Genomic DNA, 12226 nt, shown 5'->3' with positions numbered 1-12226 from the left:
TGTAACAATGACCGCAGATGTGGATGTGTGTGCTGTTGGTGACGTTCCAAAAGGTGACGTTGAGAAAAAAGGGTAGCTACCAGGATCTACATAGAGAGAACAACGGGGTTGACGGCTCTTACGTTTTCGTCGGTGGAAGCAACTCTGTTTCCAACAATCACGTTGAGCCGTTGGATCTCAATGGGGTTGCCAAAGTCATGGTTGTTTGTGAAGATGGTGAAGACATGCTAGCTGAAGTTGATCGAATGGAAGTTATCGATATGAAGAGATTAATGGGTAAGAATTTTTTGGCTCATCTTTTGTTTGATGTATTGCTGCTAAGGTGTGTGTTAGAGCCTTTTGATAGAGGACGGGAGACCTTTGATGGATCTCTTGCTTCTACTTGCTCAAAGATTCGAAGTGGGAGTAGAACTGTGTTTGAGAGAATGGTCCATAGGTATGTGGAATTTTGGGATGCTTTTCATGGTCTGATTAAACCAGAGGGGAGTGGTACTGGTGATACAAACCAGAGGAATTTCCAAAGTTAGAGTTGGGTGTACGCACGGGAAAGGGTGGAACGATAATGGACCATGTGGGTAAGGCTGTTGGGTGTGCTCGTGTGGCCTGGCAACTGTTCGATGATATGTCTGAGGAGATTTTTTATAGTTACTTAAGCAAGCTTGGTGTTGATTGCGTTATTACTCCCTCTCAAAAACTCATGGGATGGAACGACCTAGGGCCTCTATTCTTGGGCGAGGCATCACTTCTTGGAGCTTTTGGACAACTAGATGATGGTCGGGCAATAACGCTTGGAGAGCTAATCAATTCAAGGTCTGAAAGATGGGAACTACAGTTTGACGGGGTGGGGAGGACTCTTTACAGTCAGGTTGTAGATGGCGTTGCAATTCTCTGTATTAGCATCAGGGAATTCCTTTGCAGTGAAGCAAGGCATGGTCTAGGAATTTCAATGACTCGTGCCCTGTGTCTTGTCACAACAGGAAAACATGTGACAAGAGACATGTTTTATGGTGACAATCCGAAGGAAGAATCTGGGGCAATTGTTTGCAGAGTCGCTCATTCCTTCATACTCTTTGGATTATACCAAATACATATCTCTAGAGGAAAAAAGGACCTTGGAATCATTCACGCCTTGGCTGACTATGTAATCAGGCACCATTTTCCTCGTATGGAAAACATGAATAGAAGTGAGAGTTTATCCTTTGGCACACACCACAAGGATCATTCGGTTGTGGATCTAACATTAAACATGTATGCAACTTGGGCAGTGGAGGTTGCTGAGCGTACTGCTACCTTGAGTGCGAGCTGGCAGGGGGTTGGTTTTACACATGGTGTACTAAATACTAACAATATGAGTATTTAGGGTCTCAGCATTGATTATGGTCCTTTTGGATTTTTGGATGCTTTTGATCTAAGTTGCACACCAAATACAACAGATATTCCTGGTACAAGATACTATTTTGCAAATTAGCTTGACATGGGACTATGGAACATTGGAAAGTTCACATCAACTCTATCAACTGCCCAGTGGATAAATGATAAAGAGTCAATTGAGATACAAGGGGAACCCTCTGGTGTGCACAAAGCAATAGAACTGATTTTGAATCATCTTAGGAAGTTCTTGGTTGACTGTAGTATTGTTGGGGTCTTTGAAACTCAAATGAAACTGCTAAATGTCTGAGCTAATCAGGAGGTTCCTCCACACCAATCCTAGGGCCCACCTACTCAAGGTTTTCCAATTAGTGATGGTGCAGGACCTGGTTTTACTCCTAATACTCAATATATACAGCAATCTCCACGTCATAATCAAAATTATTACCATCCTGCTGAAATACTTCATGCGGACAGCAAGCATCATCAGGGGCCTCCTACGTATGGAAGTGATGCTTTTGTGGGGCTTCGTTCATCAATTGGGTGGCCATAACAACCAGTGGATACGAAGGTTATGCAAGACATGCAAAGTCCTCTATTATATGTCGATTCTGTAATTGGTAAATCTGGTGCGAATATAAGCTACATATGTCATGCAAGGGGAGTTACCTTTCAGATTTTGTGCAAGCTGGCTTATATACACACGGGTACTGGAGTTGGCCTTCAGGATTGGAAGCCTCAAAATCTTTTGGTTGATCATCTCACTCACCAAATTAAGCCTTGCTATTATGATTGTGCAAGAATGCTAGGGAAAGGCAAAGCTAACAAGTCAGACATGTGTTCACAATTCTTTCGAGCTTCCGAACTTATAATTGGTGCCACAGAACACACAACCGCATTTGATATAAGTTGTTTAGTGAAAATGAACCTTGAGGACAAGGTTCTTTAAATGGAGAGAATTTGTTGTGAATCCCATTAAGTGGGCTGGGCTCAATGAATAAAAAGTGGTTTAGTGGTCCATTGGCCTAGTTAATGTTTAGTTAGAATTCGGCCCATGGCCTTAGTTGATTGTACTGAATTAGATCATCTTCTAGTATATAAGGGAGATGAGGGAATCATTGTGGGGATCGAGAATATTTGGCTGAAACAGTTTGTTAATTTCATTTGGGAAGAATTATGGACCTCGAATACCCCAAGGCTTAGCCATTATCTTCATCTCTCTTGTTCTTGATTCTTCTTTTACTATTTATATTACTGTTCTTTTCATTGGGTTCCTAACAAAGTCACATTAATAATGTAATTTTATGAAAGGAAAATGTCGGGAGACCAAGAACTCGTACACCTAATTTAAAAACAAAAACACACAAGTGCACTTCATCGGCCGGTGCACATAGCATCACCCTTTATGAAATATCTATGTGAACTAAAGTTACTAAGCGTTTCTCAACTAGCAATTTGATTCAACCACTTAATAATTTGATAAATGATATTTGCGGTCGTGAGTGTACAAGCACCGTACAATTCTTTTAAAAAAAAGAGTAAATACAAGTTCCACATAAAAAAAAAATTTAATTTTTAAGTAATGTTATATACAATCATACGTAAAGTGTGTAACCGTCATGTTCTCGTTTTGAAAAAGAGAGATCTATTATTAAAAAATTAATTTTTTTTATATCGATTTCATATTTATTTATTAATTTTTTTCAAAATAATTATGTAATATTTACGTATATATTCATTACAATTGTAACTATCATTTCTCTTTAAAATCACGTAGAAGGATGAGCATAATGACCGACGTAATTTCATCCCATGATAGTGGGAACTGCCGAAGTTTGAAATCCTATAAAAAACAAGTCTAGTCTATTTACGACTAATTCCGTGCCGTTATTCATGCCCCCCAATAAGACATCATTTATATGCTTTGTCCCGCAATTAACGGAATGAAAAATCGAATTGAGTACGTACGTACATAGAACACTATAATTTACTTATTAATTAATAGACCCTGCAGCCACGTTAAGAATAATATATAAATAATTAAATTTATCACTTTTCATCGACTTAAACTTTTAAAATAAATAGTAATTCACATAATCATATCAAAGTAAATGTTATGATTTCAAATCTTAACTCTATAATCTTTTAATTTTAGAACGAGTGATAATTTTACAATCTCTTTATTTTTTTTTCTTTAATTCTTTGTTGAAGGAAACAGATATATAAAAGTTTTCTATATTAAATTATTATCAAATTTTTTAAAGTTGGCCAGTCTTATATATGTCATTGAGAGACAAGAAAAGACACTCCTTTCTTGCATTCATTTCTTGCTTGAAACTAATTAAGACTTATTATAAAGAGCTACACATGATAAAGTGAATAATTTTATATTATTTATAAGAGTGAATCTATCAAACATGATTAGATACTCAATAAATCTTATATGTACACTTTACAAATCTCTCTATTTTAAATCCTATAATTTAAACATGAGTTTATGGGAATATAAATCCATGTTCAAATTAATGTGTCACTTGACCCACTACCTTATGAATAGCATAGAAAAAAAATATTTTAGTCATAAAAATATTTTATAAAAATAAATTTATAAATTGACGTAACTTTATGTAGTAGACTGGATGTAAACTAGCATCTTGTAGCTCTAGCATTTGAAATTTCCTTATGCAATAATTTGTGTCCTACACGGCTCTCTCTATCGATCGACCTACTCACGGCCTAATTCAGCTCTAATTAATTAGGAGCTTAAATGCCCTATTGATCTAAAGAAAGGTACACATCCCTACCAGGAATTGAAAAGTTTTTAGTCCAATGAATAGATTAAAATATTCTATAATTGTTTTATTCAAATATTTTTTTAACAATTCGAATAACACTATATAATATGTAGATACCGTTACGATAAATATTGAGGTCCATATATATATATTGCCCAGTACGACAGCATATTATGCCTAGTATCTTTCCATATTGTAGATAATAGTCTTTGAGTTATAAATTGTAAATTGTAGAAAATTTGATCAACTCCAATAATCGATTTGCATGATCGACTTGCGATGCAGATCAAGAGAACAAAATTTAGAAAAGCTAGCTCTTTAATTTGCGGATCTTGCATATATGTCTTCAAATGCATGCACTGTGGCATGCATGGATGCTACTGCATGCATGCAAACCAAACATGCATGGATCCGCCACTGATAGCGGGAGTCATGCATTGACCAGTTAACAGACATCTTCTGCATGTGGGGTATGTCATTTACAAATTGCGGAGACCTGATTTGATCGGGATCAGCGGCCATCTTTAGGGTCACACCACCGACTAGAACTTGCACTAACATCTAAAGTAAGGTTCAATATAATTGCGACCTAATTTATTTCTTTTATGTTGAGAATTCCTCCTGGGCCTGTTCCTCGCGGCCCCCGGCCTTCCCCTTTTCCAAATCATGTACAGTACTTGCGCGCGATATTCATTGAAGAGATTATATATAAATATGCTCCTAACTATCCAGGAAGTTTCTAACGCAGCATTCCAGCTAGCTAGCTCGTACGTTAGAGAATTAGCACAAGTTCTCTACGGTAGTTGGCCAGTACTACCTTAATTTACAAAAACGATCGAGCTATATATTTATTTCAGGCCTCCGCCGGTATCTACTTTTTCAACAGATCAACTGTGCCATGGCGGCCTCTACTATTAGCTTGAAGAGTACCCTGGCGATCCTGGCTCTTGTGATTGCCTTCTCTGTGCAAGGCACGCTAGGTACGCATAATATATACATATATGGGCACTCATGATATTTTTCTTAACGCGGCTACAAAGATTGGATTTAGGCATGATTTCTTTCATTCTAATTTGAAGTTAATTATGCTGGTCATGGGTACGTAATTTGCATGCAGGAGGAATAACATGTGAGCATCTAGACCAGGAAACATGTGCGTTCGCGGTGTCATCCTCAGGCAAGCGTTGCGTGCTTGAGAAGCATGTGAAAAGGAGCGGAGAGGAAGCATACACATGCCGTGCATCGGAAATTGACGCCGACAAATTGAATGACTTGATCGAGACTGAACAGTGCATCAAAGCCTGTGGGCTTGACCGAAAAACACTTGGAATCTCATCGGATTCTCTCTTAGAGTCTCGCTTCACCGAAAAGCTTTGCTCACCTCAGTGCTACGAGAGCTGCCCTAACGTTGTTGATCTATACTTCAATCTTGCTGCTGGTGAAGGTAATTAATTAAGATCAAATTAATTATATTTTCCAGCGAAGCTAATAAGCAATATTATCGCTACCAGCTTAATCATATGTAGGAATTTATTAACATGAGTTTCTTTCTTATTTTGGGTACTGCGTAGGTGTGTTTCTTCCCAAATTATGTGAAGTACAAACAAATAATCCAAGGAGAGGGATGTCCGAGTTCCGGAGCTCTGGTTTTGTTGCACCAGGACCCGTGAAATCTGCCAAGTTCACAATTGCACCAATAGTTGCACCAGCACTTGCTCCACTCTAGAGGAAAAATTTATAACAATATATATATAGTATATGCATGCAATATTACAGAGTATATTATATTTTAGGTGCGTGACATGCATGAATAATGAAGTCAGTACGCCAAGGGATGATCAGTAGCTAGCTTGCACCATCATTTTAATATGGCGTGTGCATTTAGTTACGATCCAGCTTAATGGGTGTACGTGCTCTTCAAATCAATAAGCTAGGCCGGTGTGTACGTACGTAAGGCCTGCTCATACAGTCATATATAATACTCGTCGTTTGTAGGTTGATTAGGCATTTAATTACAATTAATATACTATTATACGTAGAAGATTATAATTGTGTGTGGTTTCCATATTTCACGGCCTTTGTGTGATTTATTGTATGGTTTGGAAATAAAGAAATTAAAAAAAGGTTTGTCAATATATAGTAATGATTTATCTTGTCCAAATTTATTGATTTCCGGTCCGTGATGATGATGATGATCTCCATATAATGAGATATATACGATCTCATATATAATTACATGAATATTACAGTTAATTAGTCCGTGATCTGATAAATGGAAATAATTAGGAGAAACACGTACGTCTTCTTCCTCCATATATAGACGCGCGGCAGCTTCATGATCATTCCACGATATATATGAGGGATAATTGGGAAAATCAATCCAATTGATTTTTATTTAAACTGGCTAATCATGATCGACTGATCATCAATATATATGAAGTAATCTAAAGCTAGAGTATTCCTTTAATTATTATACAGGCCGGGCCGGCAGCTTCATTAATCAAATTAATGAAAAAAAAATCTATTTCAGGAAAAAAATAAGCCAAGAAGTTTTATATACATATATAATATTAGCTTTAGTTCAAATGCGTAATTTCCAATACAAGCATTTTGACCTCTTCGTCCATTTATATTAAGAAAAATGATATTTACAATTGTGAATTGTATAAACGTCACGCAATCCTTTTATAAAAAGTGAATAAATGCAGGGCCAACATAATAATATTTAATTTTTTAATAGTAAATTTTTTTCTTTTTTAAAAAAATTATGCGATACTTACACATTTCATGACTGTATATAGCATTACTAGTACTCTTGACTTTCATGCATGTGAAATATTGTTTGATCTAAAGGTTGCTCGACACATGATTTTACTAATTTTGAGTTTTTTTTTTTAGAAAAAGAAAGTTGATCAAACAATTAAATAATTATAATAATTATGTTATTCCTAGTAATTAATTATAATGATTTACAATAACAATTGTTTTTTGTTTGGATTAAATTATATACTAATTAAAATGATCCCAAGTTTTTGACTTTTTTTCGAATGTTTCCAAATTTGGTTTTCAAATCAGGCCGGTGGCCGAATTGCATGCAACGTCGGCCTTTCAAGCACCAGTACTCGGCCTGCGAAGGCTTTTGGGTGGACCATTACAATTTACGACCCACCCCTAATTTGCAGGATGGCTGCAATGCCTCAGTACCTCTTGTATATCAGTATTGGCCTGGAGCTGGCCGGGTGGAATAATCCCCATCAACGAATGCCTTTAGGTAGGGGTGTATAAAAACCGGCCAAATCGGCCGTAACCGAGTCAAACCGGCCATTAGAGTATGGAATCAGTACGGAACCAGTCGACCAGCGGTAGAAATATCTCAAAATCGATGTCAACTGGTTCAGTTCAGGTTTAAACATGTTTTAAATCGTCGAACCGGCCGACTGGATATATATATATATATATATTATATTTATCTTAGATAAAACGACGTCTTTTCACCTATATTTAAGTGAAATTGTGTCATTTTACATGTAACGGATGCAAAAAAAATATAAGTGAAATGATGAACCAAACAATATCATTTTACATATAACGTATTAAAAAAAATATAAGTCAAACAGCGTCACTTTAATTTTAGCCCGTCGCCTTCCGGCCCTTCATCCTCTCCTCTTCTTTATTGATTTCTCACATTCTCTCTCTCCTCTCTAAAATGAACCTCTACACCATTGAGAATCACTAAAAAACCGTTAGATTCGGTTCGGCCGATATTTCTCCTACCCATCGGTAGGTGGCGACTTTCATCAAAAACCGCACCGATGTGGTCGGTTTTCACACCAACCTTTTAAGTATCTTAATTTTTACGGATGTCTTTTAACGTCTTGTTTGCCTAAGGTTACGTGTGTATGCATGTCATGCATACATGATTCAAATCTATTTTTAACGTCTAGAGGCCAGGGGCCCTTTGCCGTCCAACATTTGGCGAATGACAGACTAATTTTCTGGTCAATTTGGTCACTATTTTTTTAAGGCATTTTGAAGGCTTTTCATATATTTAATTAATGTGGATTTTATAAACGGCGTACGTACACTCCGGTCGCTCCAAAGAAAACTAATTTGGGCGTGATTAGCGCTCCTTTTTAAATAGATTTTATTCCTAGTTTCGTGTCTACACGTTTAATTATTAGGTCCTGCTAGTCGGCGGCTAGCTCTTGCCTGGGCGTGACCACTAGTTTATTTTTATTATTTTTAAATATTTTTTAAAAAAAATAAAAATTTATTAGTAATAGTTTTTTGAACATTTAAAAAAAAAAAATACACTATCGATAATTTTAAGCTGTATACTTTTTTTATATAGGAAATTGATAAAATCTGAGAAGATGTCATGGGTGTATTTGAGGGGCTAGCTGTTAATTAGCATTTTTTTAATTAATTAGGGCCGGGTGTTAATGTGATATCAATCCCACGTTGAGTGCTAATGGTAAGTGGTGTATGCAGTTAGGATTCTGCGAGAAGAAGTTCTTGTTCTTTATAATTATTCTAATAGATTTTTAATTGTATTATTGATAAGTTATTTTAGATTATATGTGTCCAGATGTGGTTTGAACCTCTCTTGATACATTATAAATAATATTAGAACTTATTTCATTTATAAATATGAGATTTAAATCGTGTCACTTACGATAGATGGGCCCAACTATGACTATACTTGGTTTGGAATGCACGTGACCGGATATATACCATTCCGGCTAACGACTTTCAACTCCGTTCTCCTCGACTCTTGGTACTAACTTTAATTGTATGTTAGCTAATTCTTTTGGAGTATAAATGGTTAGATATTGTGGCTTAATGGAACTCCCTAATTAGAGCGTTACAATTAATACCATGAATAGTTGTGATATTAATTTTCACCAACCAATCTTGTCACTATTGAATGTATATGTCATTGTAAAAAAATATTATTTATAAACTTTTTTTTATGATTTTAATTTTGTGAAAAAAAAATCTTTAATTTTCGCCAATTAAAACTCGTGACAAATAAAATTTTGCCCAATATAATTATTTGCAATGAGAATTTTCTAACGACATGAATTTGGTAGTAAAATGTAATTATTTGCTACCAAATACTATTCGCAGGAATTGTTAATTTTTCGTCACTAATTGATTCCGTCACTAATGAATGCATATGTCACTGTAAAAAAATATTATCTGCAAACATTTTCTAATGAGCTTAATTTTGTGGGAAAAGTAAAAAAAAAAATAATGTGCAAACTTTTTCTGATGATCTTAATTGGTGGGAAAATGCCTTTAATTTTCACAGATTGTAACTCGTGATAAATAAGAAATTATCTAATATAATTATTTGCGGCGAGATTTTTCTGACAACTAGGGCTGTACAGAAAACCAGCAAATCAATCGGGACCAACTCAGACCGGCCGCCGGAGCTCAAAACCGGCAGGGAACCGATCGGCCGTCAGTGGTAATTTATCAAAACCAGCGTCGGCCGGTTCGGTCCCAGTTTGAACCATCCAAAAATCGAAAAATTTGCCGACGTCATATATATATATATATATATATATTTTAAATATATTCATTCATTAAATGACGCCGTTTCAGGTTAGAAAAAAAAAATAAAGGGAACGGCGCCATTCCAAGTAGGGCATATTAATCCCCAGCCCTGTTTCTTTCCCCCTCCCTCTTCGATTTCGACTCAGACTCTCAGCGTCGTTGCCTCCACTCCACTCCAGTGACCAGCCTAGGCTCCAGCGACTCCAGCCACTCACGGCTCACCGACGCCCAGCAGTCCACCGTCCAGTAGCGGTGCAGCCTCCACCGCTCAACGTTCCTCCGTGAAACGGCACAGCCCGAGAGCCTCAATTTTATTTTTTAGGTATGAACCATATGATTTTAATTTTTGTGAGGCACATTTATTTTTTTTATAAGTATTTTGTGAGATTTATAAGTCTGATTAGTTATTAGTGATTTTCTTGAAAATTTTTTTTGATAAGAGACTAAGAGGACCAATCGGTGGATTAGGGTTTGTGTTTTTTGGTTTGGTGCATTCACGGATTGAAAATGTTTTATAGTTTTGTAGTTTGTACAATGAACAATCGGTGGTTTTTTAAGATGCAGTGTGCATTCACTGATTGAAGATGATTGAAATAGTGAATCAATTTTATAGATTGACACTTTTGTTGAAAATAAAATAATTTGTGATGTTTATTGAAATTTGAAAGTAAAATTTATGATGTGTTATAAATAATTTGTGATATTTATTGAAAGTAAAATTTATGATGTGTTATAAATAATTTGTAATGTTTATTGACAATAAATGTTCATAATTTATTGAAAGTAAAATAATTTGTGAGATTTATGAGCGATCTAAAATGTAGATTAGAATCTTAGGTTTGTGATGTTTGCCACGTTGCAAACTAGCTGCTGTGTAATTGACAATTATGGTAATTTTTTGTTCTTCTTGGTTTTACATGTTAGATGGATTTTTCGTCAAGTCCAATTGATCTTGATTCGAACTCCCAAATACCAAAACCTCCGGCTTCAAGTGCCCGTAATAGTAGTAATTGTCCACTTCCTAAGAAACGGAAGGGGAATGATCCGTCAATTGTTTGGGATCATTTTACAAAAGTTGAGTGTTGTTCCGTAGATGATCCTAAGGCTAGGTGTAATTATTGTGGCAATATATATGCTTGCCACTCGAAGAGGAACGGAACTTCAACCATGCAAAACCATCTACCTTCATGTCCAAAAAATCTTCATAAACGTGGGCCTTTAGATAAATATGAAACAACATTGGCAGGTGAGGTATCCTCGGAGGGGTTTGGAGAGACTGATAATTCTTTAAGAAATCTTGTAACCCATAAATATAATGAGGAGGCTGTGAGGATGGCGCTTGCGGAGATGGTAATTCTCGATGAATTACCATTTATAATTGTTGAAGGGCAAGGATTTAAGAAGATGATTTAGTTGCTTGAACCTAGATTTAAAGTGCCATGTCAAGTGACGGTTGCAAGAGATTGTATGAAACTATTTGCATCTGAAAAAGCCAAACTTAAAAAGTTATTTAAAGATGGGGGAATGAGGATTTCATTAACTACCGATACGTGAACATCGGTACAAAATCTTAATTATATGTGCATAACTGCCCATTTTATTGATAGTGATTGGAAATTGCAAAAGAAAATCATTAATTTTTGTTTAATCCCTAATCATCGAGAGGAAACCATTGAAAAATATGTTGAATCGTGCCTCCTTCATTGAGACATTGATAAAATATTTACTGTTACTGTTGATAATGTTAACTCAAATAATATTGCAATTGCATATTTGAGACATTTTTTTATAGAGAATATGTTGGAGGGGAAGTATATGCACATGAGATGTTGTGCTCATATTCTGAATCTTGTCGCAAATGAGGGTCTTAAGGAGTGTGATGATGCCATTACAATAGTTAGAAATGCGGTTAGATATGTGCGCTCCTCCCCTGCAAGATTAGACAAGTTTAAGAGATGTACAGAAAAGGAAAAAATTGATTGTAAAAAAATGTTGTGCCTTGATGTGCAAACCTGATGAAATTCAACTTACATGATGTTAGAGGCTGCTGAGAAATTTGAAAAGACTTTTAGGCAAATAGAGAGTGAGGACTACAATTTTCTTTCTTACTTTAAGGATGGAAACATTGGGCCTCCTAGAGCTGACGAGTGGGAGACAGTGCGGGTTTTTGTGAAATTTTTGAAGATGTTTTATGATGTCACTTGTCGATTTTTTGGTTCTTTACATGTCACAACAAATACAAGTTTTTTAGAGATTTGTAGGCTCTAAAAAGAGTTGGTTAGACTGTGTGAGAGTGAGAATACTTGTTTGATGAGCATGGTCATTAGCATGAGAATAAAATTTGATAAGTATTGGGGTTCATTGGATATGATGAATTTGTTGTTGTTGATTGCAGTTCTCCTTGATCCACGTAGCAAGTTGGAACTTCTTACTTTTCACTTGAAAAAAATTTATGATCACAATTGGGTTGAAAATTTGTTGTCGAGGGTGAGACAATTATT

General features: G+C 35.8%; 1 protein-coding gene across 1 annotated transcript; it reads left to right on the top strand.

Annotated features, from left to right (window-relative positions):
* The first annotated feature begins 4889 nt into the window (after positions 1–4889).
* On the top strand, positions 4890–6298 carry LOC108996754. Its single transcript, XM_035694966.1, has 3 exons — positions 4890–5143; positions 5281–5607; positions 5735–6298. Exons 1-3 carry the CDS (start codon positions 5062–5064, stop codon positions 5887–5889), a joined length of 564 nt encoding a protein of 187 aa, XP_035550859.1. The 5' UTR covers positions 4890–5061; the 3' UTR covers positions 5890–6298.
* Positions 6299–12226: the final 5928 nt, after the last annotated feature.

This window comes from Juglans regia, chromosome 10, assembly GCF_001411555.2.
Source record: "Juglans regia cultivar Chandler chromosome 10, Walnut 2.0, whole genome shotgun sequence".
NCBI lineage: Eukaryota > Viridiplantae > Streptophyta > Magnoliopsida > Fagales > Juglandaceae > Juglans > Juglans regia.
The sequence above is the reverse complement of the archived record's forward strand: the minus strand, read 5'-3'. Positions and strand labels throughout refer to the sequence as shown.